This window comes from Tenrec ecaudatus, chromosome 13, assembly GCF_050624435.1.
Source record: "Tenrec ecaudatus isolate mTenEca1 chromosome 13, mTenEca1.hap1, whole genome shotgun sequence".
Classification (NCBI taxonomy): domain Eukaryota; kingdom Metazoa; phylum Chordata; class Mammalia; order Afrosoricida; family Tenrecidae; genus Tenrec; species Tenrec ecaudatus.
Window position 1 is genome coordinate 59,863,093 of NC_134542.1, and position 13,005 is coordinate 59,876,097.

General features: G+C 40.5%; 1 protein-coding gene across 1 annotated transcript in view; it reads left to right on the forward strand.

Moving 5' to 3' along the window:
- TTN (titin) overlaps positions 1-13,005 on the forward strand; it is a 285,763-nt gene that overhangs the window by 162,212 nt on the left and 110,546 nt on the right. Inside the window, exons 167-181 of the mRNA XM_075530312.1 lie at positions 477-545; positions 2,720-2,800; positions 3,660-3,719; positions 4,534-4,626; positions 5,057-5,119; positions 5,774-5,863; positions 7,461-7,511; positions 8,016-8,417; positions 8,589-8,867; positions 9,491-9,766; positions 10,630-10,769; positions 11,049-11,175; positions 11,266-11,529; positions 12,121-12,387; positions 12,540-12,803. Of these exons, the coding sequence (XP_075386427.1) occupies positions 477-545; positions 2,720-2,800; positions 3,660-3,719; positions 4,534-4,626; positions 5,057-5,119; positions 5,774-5,863; positions 7,461-7,511; positions 8,016-8,417; positions 8,589-8,867; positions 9,491-9,766; positions 10,630-10,769; positions 11,049-11,175; positions 11,266-11,529; positions 12,121-12,387; positions 12,540-12,803 (2,526 nt within the window). The remainder of the gene's footprint in view (positions 1-476; positions 546-2,719; positions 2,801-3,659; positions 3,720-4,533; positions 4,627-5,056; positions 5,120-5,773; positions 5,864-7,460; positions 7,512-8,015; positions 8,418-8,588; positions 8,868-9,490; positions 9,767-10,629; positions 10,770-11,048; positions 11,176-11,265; positions 11,530-12,120; positions 12,388-12,539; positions 12,804-13,005) is intronic.

Consider the following 13,005-nt stretch of genomic DNA (forward strand, 5'->3'; position numbering starts at 1 on the left):
AATGTCCTCTTACTAGTGATGTCATGAAAATTCCTGATCTAAAATAGACACAATCTTAGATGAGGACTGTTAGCTAAACAAAACCAGCATCTTCTATGAGACGTTGCTTTCTGCCCTCTGCAAGCCTTCCTCACGGCCAGGGGAAATTTCCAGCGTTTTAAGACAGATTACACACCCAAAAAATGGGTGCTTCTAGAAACACCACCCATCTGCTGATTGGCATTTTATAAGGTGACACCTTACTGTTCAGAAGAACAAAAACCATCTTCTTCCTCAGTCAGTGTTCTAGACAACACTGGAGGAAGACTGCAATCCGCATGGTCAGGGCACTTCTCGCGTGCTCTTCAGTGGCTGCTTTGGGCTGTTCTGAATGCTTTTTGCTCTTGGTTTTTTGGTTCTTAGAGTAGGAATTTGATCATTTACTTCTGATAACTTCAAACATGCAAATCATAAAACTAACTCCTTATTCTTTAAAGCTGTGTCAAGGAAGAAAGTTCCGGAAAAACCCGAAGTTCCAGAAAAAGTGGAGCTTACACCTCTAAAAGGTATTTCACCAGGTGGATAATGCACTCCCATGCAATATGTCTTCAACTGCTCCTTACTCTTCAGAAAAGGCTTTTCTTTTTTCTCTTCTTTTCATGATCATAGTAGGATCACTCATTTCTCGTCTTTTTGTGTCTTGTATGGACCTGGCTCATGAGTGTTGCTTATTTTCATCCCATCAATTTCATATAGCACATGGATAGCTATTGCTTATCTTTGTCTCACCCACATGTCTTCCTGCATTTTCCTAAACTTACAAATAATCAAACTTTCCTGGGTAGCTGAAGGCTGCTATTGAGAGGCCACTTCAAATGTGAGGGCGATTAGTAGACAATGTTAGCTGGTTGTAAGCACTGGAAATCGGGCTTGTCTAGACCCTTGATATGGTGCATATGGACTTCCTGCTGTCACTTTCTTGTCCTCCAGGAATACCCCTCAGGCATACAGATCTCCCATGTGAGGCAAATGTCACAATCGCTGCAAGTCGTTTTTCATGACCTTTCCCTAAACATTAATTTCCCTTTCAAAAACTGGACCTAACTAAAATTAAATGAATCATAAAAGTCTAGAACACATCTATTAAAAATGAATACAAAACTTTTAATAGTAAGTAAACTGGGTACAAGTGCTCTGTTTTCAAATAATACACTCAGAAATTGGGTTTGTTGTGGATTCAATTTGGAATTTTGGAAGAGTCATCCATCTGAATACATATTTCCTATTTATAAAATAGAGATGACAAAATGTTATCATTGAAACTAACCCGTAGCAAATGATTACCCAGTCACTCATAAGTTAGCAGGCCATGTGTTGACATGTAGTGGCATTGAAAAGAATAGTTATAATAGCGTGTTCTGTAGTTGAGCCTCCAATGTCAATAAGATCTTAAAAGTAGAATAATAATATAAAAATACCTATTTACAGATATATTTTCACTTTGTCCAAACTATAATTTAAAGATATATATATATATATATATATGTCAGTCCAACTTATTACGTAATTAGATGCAGGGTCTCCTTTAAATGTTTGATCATTGAGAATGTTTACACATTAAGAATATTGAAAAACAAACAAAAAGAATATTGGGAAACTCTAAGTATTATTAAAGGCCAGCACAATTTATTATGAATAAAAAACTAAATGTTTAACTTGAATTTTCACTCAAAATACTTGGCATTAGGAATTAAAACTTTATATATTTGCCTTTTGCAAATTTAAATTTCTAAAGTAAGAGTTAAGCAAGGGTGCCTTTGTTACCTATAAAGCTATTTATTAAATTGTGATTATGTTAGAAAACTTTAATTTTTAAAGGAATTAATATTTCTTATATAAGAGTGAATGAATAGCATGTTTGGGTTTGCAAATAAATAATATCTTAAGTTATATCTTAGTTGCTGTCAGTAAAAAGGAAACGGCTCAGTGATGACAAAGTGTTGCTTTTATCCCACTGAAATTCATGAGGATGACAGTAGCAATAAGAGGCTCCTAAACATGGCGCCGCCTCCATGCTGAATAGTCACTGAGGAAATGAGAGGAAATGAATCTGCTGTTCCCATGGGTCACTTTAGACCACATTCACGAATATTTCCTTATCAAATGAAAACGTGTTTCAAAGCTAGATTTCAACTTCTACAGGCCTGAGGTCTTGAGTTTGTATTATTTCCAATAGGAGATTAAAAAAGGATCTTTCTCTTCTGTTCAGGAAGTGTGTTCTGACCCTCCCCCAACATCGTGCCCATGAACCTAGCCCTTGGCAGAAGGCTGCATGATAAAGCTAACCCCTGTCAGTATAATTTGAATGTAATTAATGTGTGGAGAGATTCCACTGCAGATCTGAGCTATCTGAATTTGTAGTTTGAGGAGAAGGTACTATAAAGAACCCTGTAATTTGACCGAAAGATGCATAAATCAGTGTAGAACAGTACTTTTCTACAGTCTGATGAATTAACTTGTCACCAGTTAATATAGTTGAGTTCTATCACAAGTTTGATATGGACAGTTACAAAGGAAATAACTTGATGTGTATTATTGACTTGGAAATTCTGGGATATTTATATGCAACAAAAAATGTTTACTCAATGCATTATAATTAGTTTATGAAGAAAGATATTTCTTGTTGAAGTTTAGTTTTTATATGAATTCACTTCAAAATTTGAAATCATATTCTTTTAAGTGGCTGGAGGTGAAAAGAAAGTTCGCAAATTACTTCCTGCACCTACACCTAAGCCAAAGGAAGAAGTTGTTCTGAAAAGCGGTACAGTATTTTTCAACCATTCTATCAGCACTAAGTTTGTAAAAATAGACTTGAAAGCTTACAAAAGGTTTGGGTTTGGGTTTTGAATTAGAATACCTATTTATCAAATTCTGCTTAATGCATTTAAAATTAATTCAAGTTTTTTTAAAAAGAGACAAATTTTGTGAGCATTGACAGTATTTTTAAATTTACAATGCCAATAAAATGTCAATAACATAACTAAACTGATAATATTTTAAACAAATAATGACTAGGATTCTCATGTTCATAATCAAATTATGTAACCAAATATACTAAACTTATTAAATACTTCTAGTTACACCCAACTATATGAGCTTACACTCAATACATTAGATCACTACAACTAATAAAGATTTTTTTTAAAGAAGCATCCAATTTCTACCAATAACATATTTAAAAGGTAGATATTCAAATAAAGACTCAAGCGCTCTCACTGTAGGGGGACAGAATGAAAGATTGCTAGCCTATGTTTCTTTAGATTTTTGAAGTATATCGTATGCTTATTTAAATTCTCTTCTTATGTATCCAACATTGAATTATTATTAGAAAATTGCTGTTATTTAACTGATTCATTTTGTGTTGGGCTTGCTCTACCACAGATTTGTCTTTGAGTAGACTCTTGAGATAAATATGTGGTGATGTGACCCAAATTGCTATTTCAATTAATAGAATACCCAACATTAAAAAAATAGCACTTTTAGTTGGAATGCTATCTCCCAGTCCACTAGAATTCACGCTTTCCATTACACTGCTTTGTGCATCATTTGCATGTGTCACGTGTATTCACCATCTTCATTTGTTCACCTTGGTTTACGTATAAACCTTTTTGTCTTTTAAGTTCTAAGAAAGACACCTGAAGAAGAGCCTAAGAAAGTAGAGAAAGTTAAAAAGCCTGCAGGTAGGACTCTTAGTTGACAATTCTAGAAATTATCTTTTAACAAAATGGATGCTTAAAATAAAAGGTTTATCTTGTAAACATGAATGGAGTTACAGATAAACGCAGTTTCGTACTCCATCTATGATGTCGTCTGTGTTTTTCACTGTCTGTGTTCTGTTTCAATATTTTTATTGTATTTCTCAAATCCAACATGTAGTTTCTTGTACTCATTATTGTAATATGGCCACTAGTTCTTCATCAGTGGAAATAAGTGATTGTGAATAGATTCATGGGAGGTTCACTGCAGAATAACTTCACAGGAGGATATCAACAATGCCTTATAAAATCTGGGTCTTCCGAGTGGGCTGATAGTTATTATTTTTATAGTAATTGATGGTAATTATTCATTACCAAGGAGGAGGTGCTTGAGAACAATTACAGAAATAACTTAGAGAAAACGTGTAGAGAGCCCACATGGTACAATAAGTTAAATATTGAACTACTAGCCAGAAGCTTGGTGGTTCGAACCCACCAGCCGCTCTGTGGGGAAAAGGATGAGGCCGTCTGCCTCGGTTGAGATTTGTGGTCTTGGAAACCCTGGAATTGACTTCGCGGCAGTGGGTTTGGTTTATGGCTTAGTGGTGGGGAGGGCCAAGTGGATGGGAAAGAAGGAAAGAAAACTAAATTGAGACAGAGTCAAGGAGAAAAAATGTAAATTAGCACTTTAAAAAATAATTTATAAAACAATTTGTCTTATATAAAATTTTAAGTTGAATATTTATTTCTAAATATTCAAATCATAAAATGATTGAATAACAAACCTATTTTCTTCAAGTACCAGAACCACCTCCCAAAGAAGTTGAAGAGGTTAAAGCACCTCCAGCAGCTGATGTCAAAAAGGAAAGGAAAGTTCCAGAACCAGTGAAAGGTACAAACCGACTTGTAAATCTTTGTCTCTGCAAATATGCACCATCTGGAATATTACTATACTGACAGGAAGATGTGCACGGATTGTCTAATGCTGATTATTACCTGGGGCCTTCTTTTACCACTTCACTGTCGTGTGCAATGAACGAATGACCACACTCATTTTGGTCAATAAATTCCTAGATTTTAAACACTAGAAGTTAATGTATTTGTGGCAAATTACATTAATAACACTATTAGCAACAATAAGTTTGTTTTATGTTCTCCAAACAGCTTGTGTAAGACATAAATATAGATCAAATACCTGATTTGATGACTACAGCATATCAATTCTATCTTCTGTCATATTTTAAGTCTCTGATGTTGATTTTGACTTTGTGAAAAACTTTTAAAACACTGTGTGACCTGCTTGTCACTGTGAATTATTCTAGTGCCTGAAATTAAGCCAGCAATACCTCTCCCTGCACCTGAAGAAAAACCAAAGCCTCAACCAGGTATGCCACATTTTTCCTCAGTGCTGTGTCATTAGCTGCCCGAGGCTTCCTCAAAAAAGAGAATGCCATCACTAAGCGACCAGTGTCCTTGGGAGTCCATGGGTGTGTAAGCAGTGAAGAGACTCAGAGCTGCTACAGTCTATCCAAAGACAGCCCGCGAGAAAGGCCTAGTGGTCTGATTCTGATAAAACCGCCCATTGGCGACCCCGTGGAGCAACGCTCCTGGGACACACTCAGGCTCTCTACGAATGTGGACAACGCCATGGTGATCCTCCATTCCAAGAGCATACGCTTTCACGCATCACACAGATAACCTGTGCTTAATTTAAAAAGAAGTCCGTACATAGCAAGTGATTTCTAAGGTTTCAACGTGTTTTTCTCAAAACTAGTTATTTAAAGATTCTAAACACAAAAAGTAAATGGGCCACCAAATTAAGTTTTAGGACATGGCACATAAATAGCTTATTTTTGCATATAATATGCCCATGTGAATGGCACACACACACAAATAACATTCAAGAGTATGCATCTAAGACATGCGCAAAGTGATTGTGTGATTTGCAAATGTATATTACATACATATGATATCTCTTTAATGCATGCATCATTTCTGCTCAAATGCGGTATATTAATGGAATGGACATCTCTCGACAGAAGTGAAAGCGATCAAACCACCGCCTATGGAACCCACACCAACCCCTATTGCTGCTCCCGTGACAGTTCCAGTGGTTGGAAAGAAAGCAGGTAATTTACTCTGTGGCTTTTGGTTGGTTGGTTAACTTGGTGGCCTTATAAAAATATTTATACTTGATTAAAACTCAGCCCTTCTAAATATGAAACATAGGAATCATTTCAATTATTAATATTATAGTAACTTATTGGTTAAGTCTTCGTCATCTGCTATTCTTTACTTAGCAAGTCTCTTGGGTGTATGTTGTGTTTTGATTATAAGTCTTGTGACACGTTGTTTCTCCTATGCTGTTGAGATAAACCAGTGACTGTGTTCAGAGCTGATGAAAATTCAGGAGAAAGACACATACCCTCTGAGAACAGACATACAAGAATTTCATGGAGCTTTGAATTTCCATTGTGCCCTTACATAAATCACTTTTCATTTTTTAGAAAATTTGCCTCGTTCTGCCTTCTATATAACACCTTAACTTCCTAATGACTTTATTAATTGTGCTAATTTAGTGGTATGTATATTTCAAATAAAGACCAAAAATAATTATTGAGTGGTTCATTTTATAGGTGATTATTTCCAAACTGAACCTGATTTGACATTTATTGATCATTGATAAATACAATACCTAGTTATCTAACGTTGGACAAATTATTTAATGTCTCCAAATACTAACTTCCTTTTCTGTAAACACAGAGTAACAAATATACTATGAACAGGATTTTGTGAGCATTAAATGTATGTTTCTCATAGAAATGTCATGAGAACTAAATATATATAAAATACTTGGCAGAGCACCTGGTACATAGTAAGAGCTCTAGAAATATTTTAGGTTTTATTATGTTTAATGACAGGACAAAATATACTGTGGGTTTTTTTGCCTGCTATTTTAATTTTTATGTTAATATAGTTCACCACCCTATAATTATAATGTGGGCATTATTCGTACCTTAGAACTTTTCTAAGTTCAGTGCCACCGACTAATTATATGTGTGTACACATAAAGTGATTCTCATTTCTTCATGGGAGCTGCTGCTGGAGAACTGAGTTGACAGTGTCTACTGTGTCTTCACAGACAATTGAATTAAAATCTCAATGTAGAAGATCCTCACTTTAAACTTCATTCGTTGTCTGATAAAGGGAGGTCTTCAAAGAAGTCAAAATAGATCTTATCTTTTACCTTAATTCTTCCTTCAAGTTGTTTGCCTTCTCAATTTACACAAAACAAAGAAGGCAGGAGAGTTGGGGGTGGGTGTAGCTTTTAATATCTTCTGTATCATTTCCCTTTATCTATTGTACAGATTCCTTGTTGACAAAATGCCATTCCTTAACTAACAAGAACCTAAACATAAAAAATACCTTGCACAGTAGGCAGTGGTAAAAGCCTGGCTCCCAAGGAAAAGCAAATTTCCCCAACACAGGAGGGAAATAAAAGCATGCCTGAAAGAATTTTTTAACTTAAATATGTCTACAGTTTAGCATGGTCACATCAATTTCAGAATATACTTCCCTTGAAAATACCGAAGTAATATTCATAGGTTTATAAATGAAATCAAGCTCTCTTTATATTTAGCACTTAAAATAAAACAATTCAACCTCGTCTTTTACTTTAAAATCAGTGCGAAAATTACTTAAATGTTTCTTTTTTTTAAATTTCAGAAGCCAAACCATCTAAAGAAGAGGCTGCTAAGCCAAAAGGTCCTATCAAAGGTGAGCTGCCTTTCCCTTGTACCTGTATTGTAACCATTCCCTCTCTGAATGCCCAAACTTTCCACCACTGCAGGGGAAATTCTATATTTATTACCATCTATACCATTTCAAATGGACTCTGTCACTACTAATAGAACCTTCTGATGTTACAAGTAATTTCTTTCCAGTGAGCATATCAGATCTAGCCAGCCATATTTTAGCATAATGAACCCCATAAAGTCTCAGCTTCAGTTTCCGTACCTGTGATATTTATGCATAACAGACAGAATAATTCGTCATTAATGTGGATGTTTTATACCTGGATCTAAAACTCGAATAAACGAAGAGCATTTCTTACTCATGGGTTCCGGTCCCATCTCACCCTTGCTCTCTGCCTGGTGTTTCATTTTCGGTCGTCTAGTGGCTCCATCACTGGTTTCAGCGAGCAGGCAGCCAGCTAGCTACTGCATTTTCTGGCCGTGATGCAAATGCCGATCCACTTCTTGTTTTATTATTTCCAATTAGGTGTCGCCAAGAAGACTCCTTCACCAATCGAGGCGGAAAGGAAAAAGCTAAGACCAGGAAGTGGTGGGGAGAAACCTCCCGACGAAGCCCCATTCACCTACCAGCTAAAGGCGGTGCCACTGAAGTTCGTGAAGGAGATCAAAGACATCGTCCTGACCGAAGCAGAGTCGGTGGGCTCCTCCGCGATCTTTGAGTGCTTGGTGTCCCCGTCCACCGCGATCACCAGCTGGATGAAGGACGGGAGCAACATCCGCGAGAGCCCCAAGCACAGGTTCATCGCGGACGGCAAAGACCGCAAGCTGCACATCATCGACGTGCAGCTCTCGGACGCCGGCGAGTACACCTGCGTCTTACGCCTGGGCAACAAGGAGAAGACCTCCACGGCCAAGCTCGTGGTCGAAGGTAATGGCCAATGCCAAGGCCACGGTCCGCAGGGCCAGCCTTAGCTGCACAAGCTCAGTAGCAACGGCCCCGGGGTGGTGGGCAGACAGACCCTCCTGCTCCCACGCTTGCTTGGTGTGTGCGTGGGAAAGTCTGTCCGTCGCGGGCATTGAATCCTGCAATTCTCCACAGAGCTGCCCGTGCGTTTCGTGAAGACCCTGGAGGAGGAAGTCACGGTGGTGAAAGGGCAGCCGTTGTACCTGAGCTGTGAGTTAAACAAGGAGCGCGACGTGGTCTGGAGGAAGGACGGCAAGATACTGGTGGAGAAACCCGGCCACATTGTGCCCGGCATCATTGGCCTGATGCGGGCGCTGACCATCAACGATGCGGACGACGGGGACGCCGGCACGTACACGGTCACCGTGGAAAATGCCAACAATCTGGAGTGCTCCTCTTGCGTGAAAGTCGTGGGTTAGTATTCTGTCGGGAGCTTGCCTCTGGTATATTTTCATGCCGGGAGGGTGGGAGCTAGAACCTGATTTCCTAGCATCGGACAATAAGGGGTCCTGTCACATATAGACCCCTTATCGCAAGGCTAGAGGGAGAATACAACCAGACACATCCTGGAAATCTCATTCCAAAAGATCACGGCTTTGGGGAACCCTGTGTGTGCTTCTGTTCAGATGCACCTGGAGTCACTGTGAGTCAGAATCAACTCCCAGAAACTGTTAGAAGTACATATGCCTTATCTAAGAGTGGGGAGCCCTAATGGTGCAGTGGCTAATGCATTGGCCTGATCGTTGAAAGGTCAGCAGTTCAAAACCACCAGTCCCTCCAAGGGAGAAAGATGGGGCTTTCTATACCCATTTAAAAAGTCTGGGAAACTCAGAGGGGCAATTCTACCCTGTGCTATATAGAGAGAGTCTGTGAGTCAGAACCGACTTGATGGTAGTGAGTTCCACCTCAGAGGGGAACAATCAGTACATCTTAGATTATGATGAGTTTTGAGGATTTCCTCTAGAGAATTTACTAAGAAAGTTATTAATATTATTTATTTGGGCCATAATGGTTTTTCTGACTTCATTTCTATCCAGAAATCATTAGAGACTGGCTGGTGAAACCCATACGAGATCAGCACGTGAAACCCAAGGGGACAGCTGTTTTCACCTGCGATATAGCCAAGGATACGCCGCACATTAAGTGGTTCAAAGGATATGATGAAATCCCCATGGAGCCAACTGACAAGACTGAGATACTGAGAGATGGAAATCACCTCTACCTCAAAATCAAGAACGCGATGCCAGAAGACATTGATGAATACGCAATAGAGATTGAAGGGAAGAGATACCCTGCAAAGCTGACCCTCGGAGGTAGGAAACTCGTGTGAGGAAGGCTTGGTGGATCTCTGCCCTAAAGCACTGTCCCGAGTCTGCTTAAACAAGAGACACGACCCAAGTGTGCTGAGGGCTCCTGGCAGGCCCGGTCGGGAAGTGGTCCAAATTCAGAGTGAAAGTGGCTGCCCCACCGCACCACCAGGAAAAATACCCTTTTTTTGTACAAAATCTTAATTGGCTAAAAGACAATGAGGAAAAACAAAGACAATACCTAGAAGTGGGGGCTCGCTGGGGATAGGTGGATGGCAAGTGGGATTACAGGTTTGGTTCTTAAGGGCCATGCCCTTCCGTTTATTATCCGACGGTGGCAATACAGGCCTTTCTAATAGACTGCTAGTGACATTGCTTCCTCAATCTTGTCTGTGCCGGGGAGTCCTTCAAAAAGATTCATCAATGATGCTGTGTGGCCAGAGTCTTCAGGTATAAGTTATCACATCTTGCACCTGTTTGGCACGAGTGGCAAGACCCTCCGAGAATGATAGGGACATCCTGCACCTGCCAAAGCTCAGGAGACAAAACAACGTCTTCTTTTGGGCATCTGGTTGGGTTGGCATTGAGGTCAGAGGAACTGCTGTGAGAAAAGGTTGCTTTTAAGATTCAACAGGGATTCTAGACTCATGCCAACCCCTTAAGATGAAGTGAAGGCTCTGTTTTCAGTCTTGCTGTATTCACACTCACAGTCTCACACACACACACACACACACACACACACACACATGTGCTTCTGATTTGAAGATGTCCTGCATAAGGCAAGATGGCAAACCAAAAAGAAGAGACACGAGAATCACATCACTAGATTTTTGTGAAACATTTCGGTGTTTTATCCCCATCTAATCCAGATCGTGAAGTTGAACTGCTTAAGCCAATAGAGGATGTCACAATCTACGAGAAAGAAAGTGCAAGCTTTGATGCAGAAATCTCGGAGGCTGACATCCCTGGAGAGTGGAAACTGAAGGGAGAGCTGCTAAGGCCCTCGCCTGTGAGTAATGGTGTTCATTTCATGACGTACCACATAGTGCATGCAAATCTGGCTCAAGCTGAGGAATGGTGTGCCTTCCGGCGTCTAAAGTCTCCAAGGGAAGAAAACATTGGGCACCTACTGGGGGACAGCATGGATCATTTTTAAAAATTATATCAAGAGATGTTTCGCTTACTTTGACTAGTAGTGATCTCTGAAGCTCTGTAAAACCTGCATCAGAAACATTTCCCCTGGAGAATTTCTCTTGTTCACATGCTCATTATAATCACTGTTTTCTAGACCTGTGAGATCAAAATGGAAGATGGAAAGCGCTTCTTAACTTTGCATAAAGTCAAGCTGGACCAAGCTGGGGAAGTCCTTTACCAGGCCCTGAATGCCATCACAACGGCCATTCTGACCGTGAAAGGTACGGTGCTTTCAGAGCTCCTGGAAGGGACCCAACCTCGGTTCCCTTCCCTCAGCATTTTGAAAGCCCCATTCTTTGTCTGATTTTCAGAAATCGAACTTGACTTTGCGGTGCCCCTGAAGGATGTCACAGTACCAGAAAGGCGACAAGCTCGATTTGAATGCGTCCTGACTCGAGAAGCAAATGTCATATGGTCGAAAGGGCCTGATATAATCAAGTCATCTGATAAATTTGATATCATTGCTGATGGAAAGAAACACATCCTTGTGATCAACGACTCTCATTTTGATGACGAAGGGGTCTATACTGCAGAAGTGGAAGGCAAGAAGACTTCAGCACAGCTGTTTGTTACAGGTAAGAGCTACCGAGATGGGACGATAGTATCCAGTGGGCGGGCACATCAACCTCTAAGTTTAAAGCTAGCTATCGAGGGTCTCAAGAAGAAAGATGCTGTTTAGCAATTGTTGATGCCAATCATTATACATGTCTGCTGGAGACAACGGATGTATGGTTTGTTGTCATACATGGAAGAGCCCCCAAGAAAATGATTAATTTTAAACAATTAAAAAATAAAGAAGAACTCAAAGTGCTAAACGCTGAGACAGTCAGCATCATCTCTTTACCACCACATTGTCATGTTCAGCCCTGCTCATTTTCTTTAATGAAACACAGCTCCAATGGAAAAGATGAATGAACAAATCATATACCTTCTCTCCCAGGCATGTGGCTGGCAGGTGCGCTCCAGTGGTAACCACTGCCCGGGTCCTGCGACAGCCTCAGCATCGTTCTGTGCCCAAGCCCAGGGTTGGGGCCCCTGTGTCCATCCATCTCCTGGAGGGTCTTCCTCTCTTTCCCTGCTCCTTTACTTGCCCCAGGCTTGTTAGAGTAGACCACTTCTGAAAGCAAGTGGTATTTCTGAGCACATTGTCTGTGTTTTCACTGTAGGTATCAGATTGAAATTCATATCACCTCTTGAAGATCAAACCGTGAAAGAAGGTGAAACGGCTACTTTCGTTTGTGAACTTTCTCATGAGAAAATGCACGTGGTCTGGTTCAAGAATGATACCAAACTCCACACGAGCAGAACTGTGCTCTTCTCTTCTGAGGGCAAAACCCACAAACTGGAAATGAGGGAAGTGACGCTGGACGATATCTCCCAGATAAGAGCTCAAGTCAAGGACCTGAGCTCCACAGCGCAGCTCAAGGTCTTAGGTAAGTGTAACTAAGACAGACTTATTCTCTGGATGGAGGGAGTGGGTAGCGATAGGCTCTTTTGCCACGTGTAGCTCTGCAATAAACTTTTGTTTTCACATTCTTTTTAACATTCTGGCTTTCACATTTGATTATCTGCTTATCTACCACAGAAGCCGATCCCTACTTCACTTTGAAATTGCATGACAAAACGGGCACTGAGAAGGACGATATCATTCTAAAGTGCGAAGTGAGCAAAGATGTACCCGTGAAATGGTTCAAAGATGGCGAAGAGATTGTCCCTTCACCCAAGCATTCTGTCAAGGCAGACGGCCTGCGCCGCATCTTAAAAATCAAAAAGGCTGAGCTGAAGGACAAGGGAGAATATGTGTGTGACTGTGGGACAGACACGACCAAAGCAAACGTCACCGTCGAGGGTGAGTGGTTGAAGAACGGAGTCTGGGGGGGTGCGGGGGGAGGGAGGGCTACCCATGGGCTGCTATCCACAAGGTCAGCAGTTTGAACTTGCCAGAGGCTCCACAGGAACTAGATGAGGCTCTCTCCTCCTCTAAAGAGTTACCGTCTCCTAAACCCACAAGGGCGGTTTTACCCTGCCTGACTGGGTCACCAGTGAGTTTG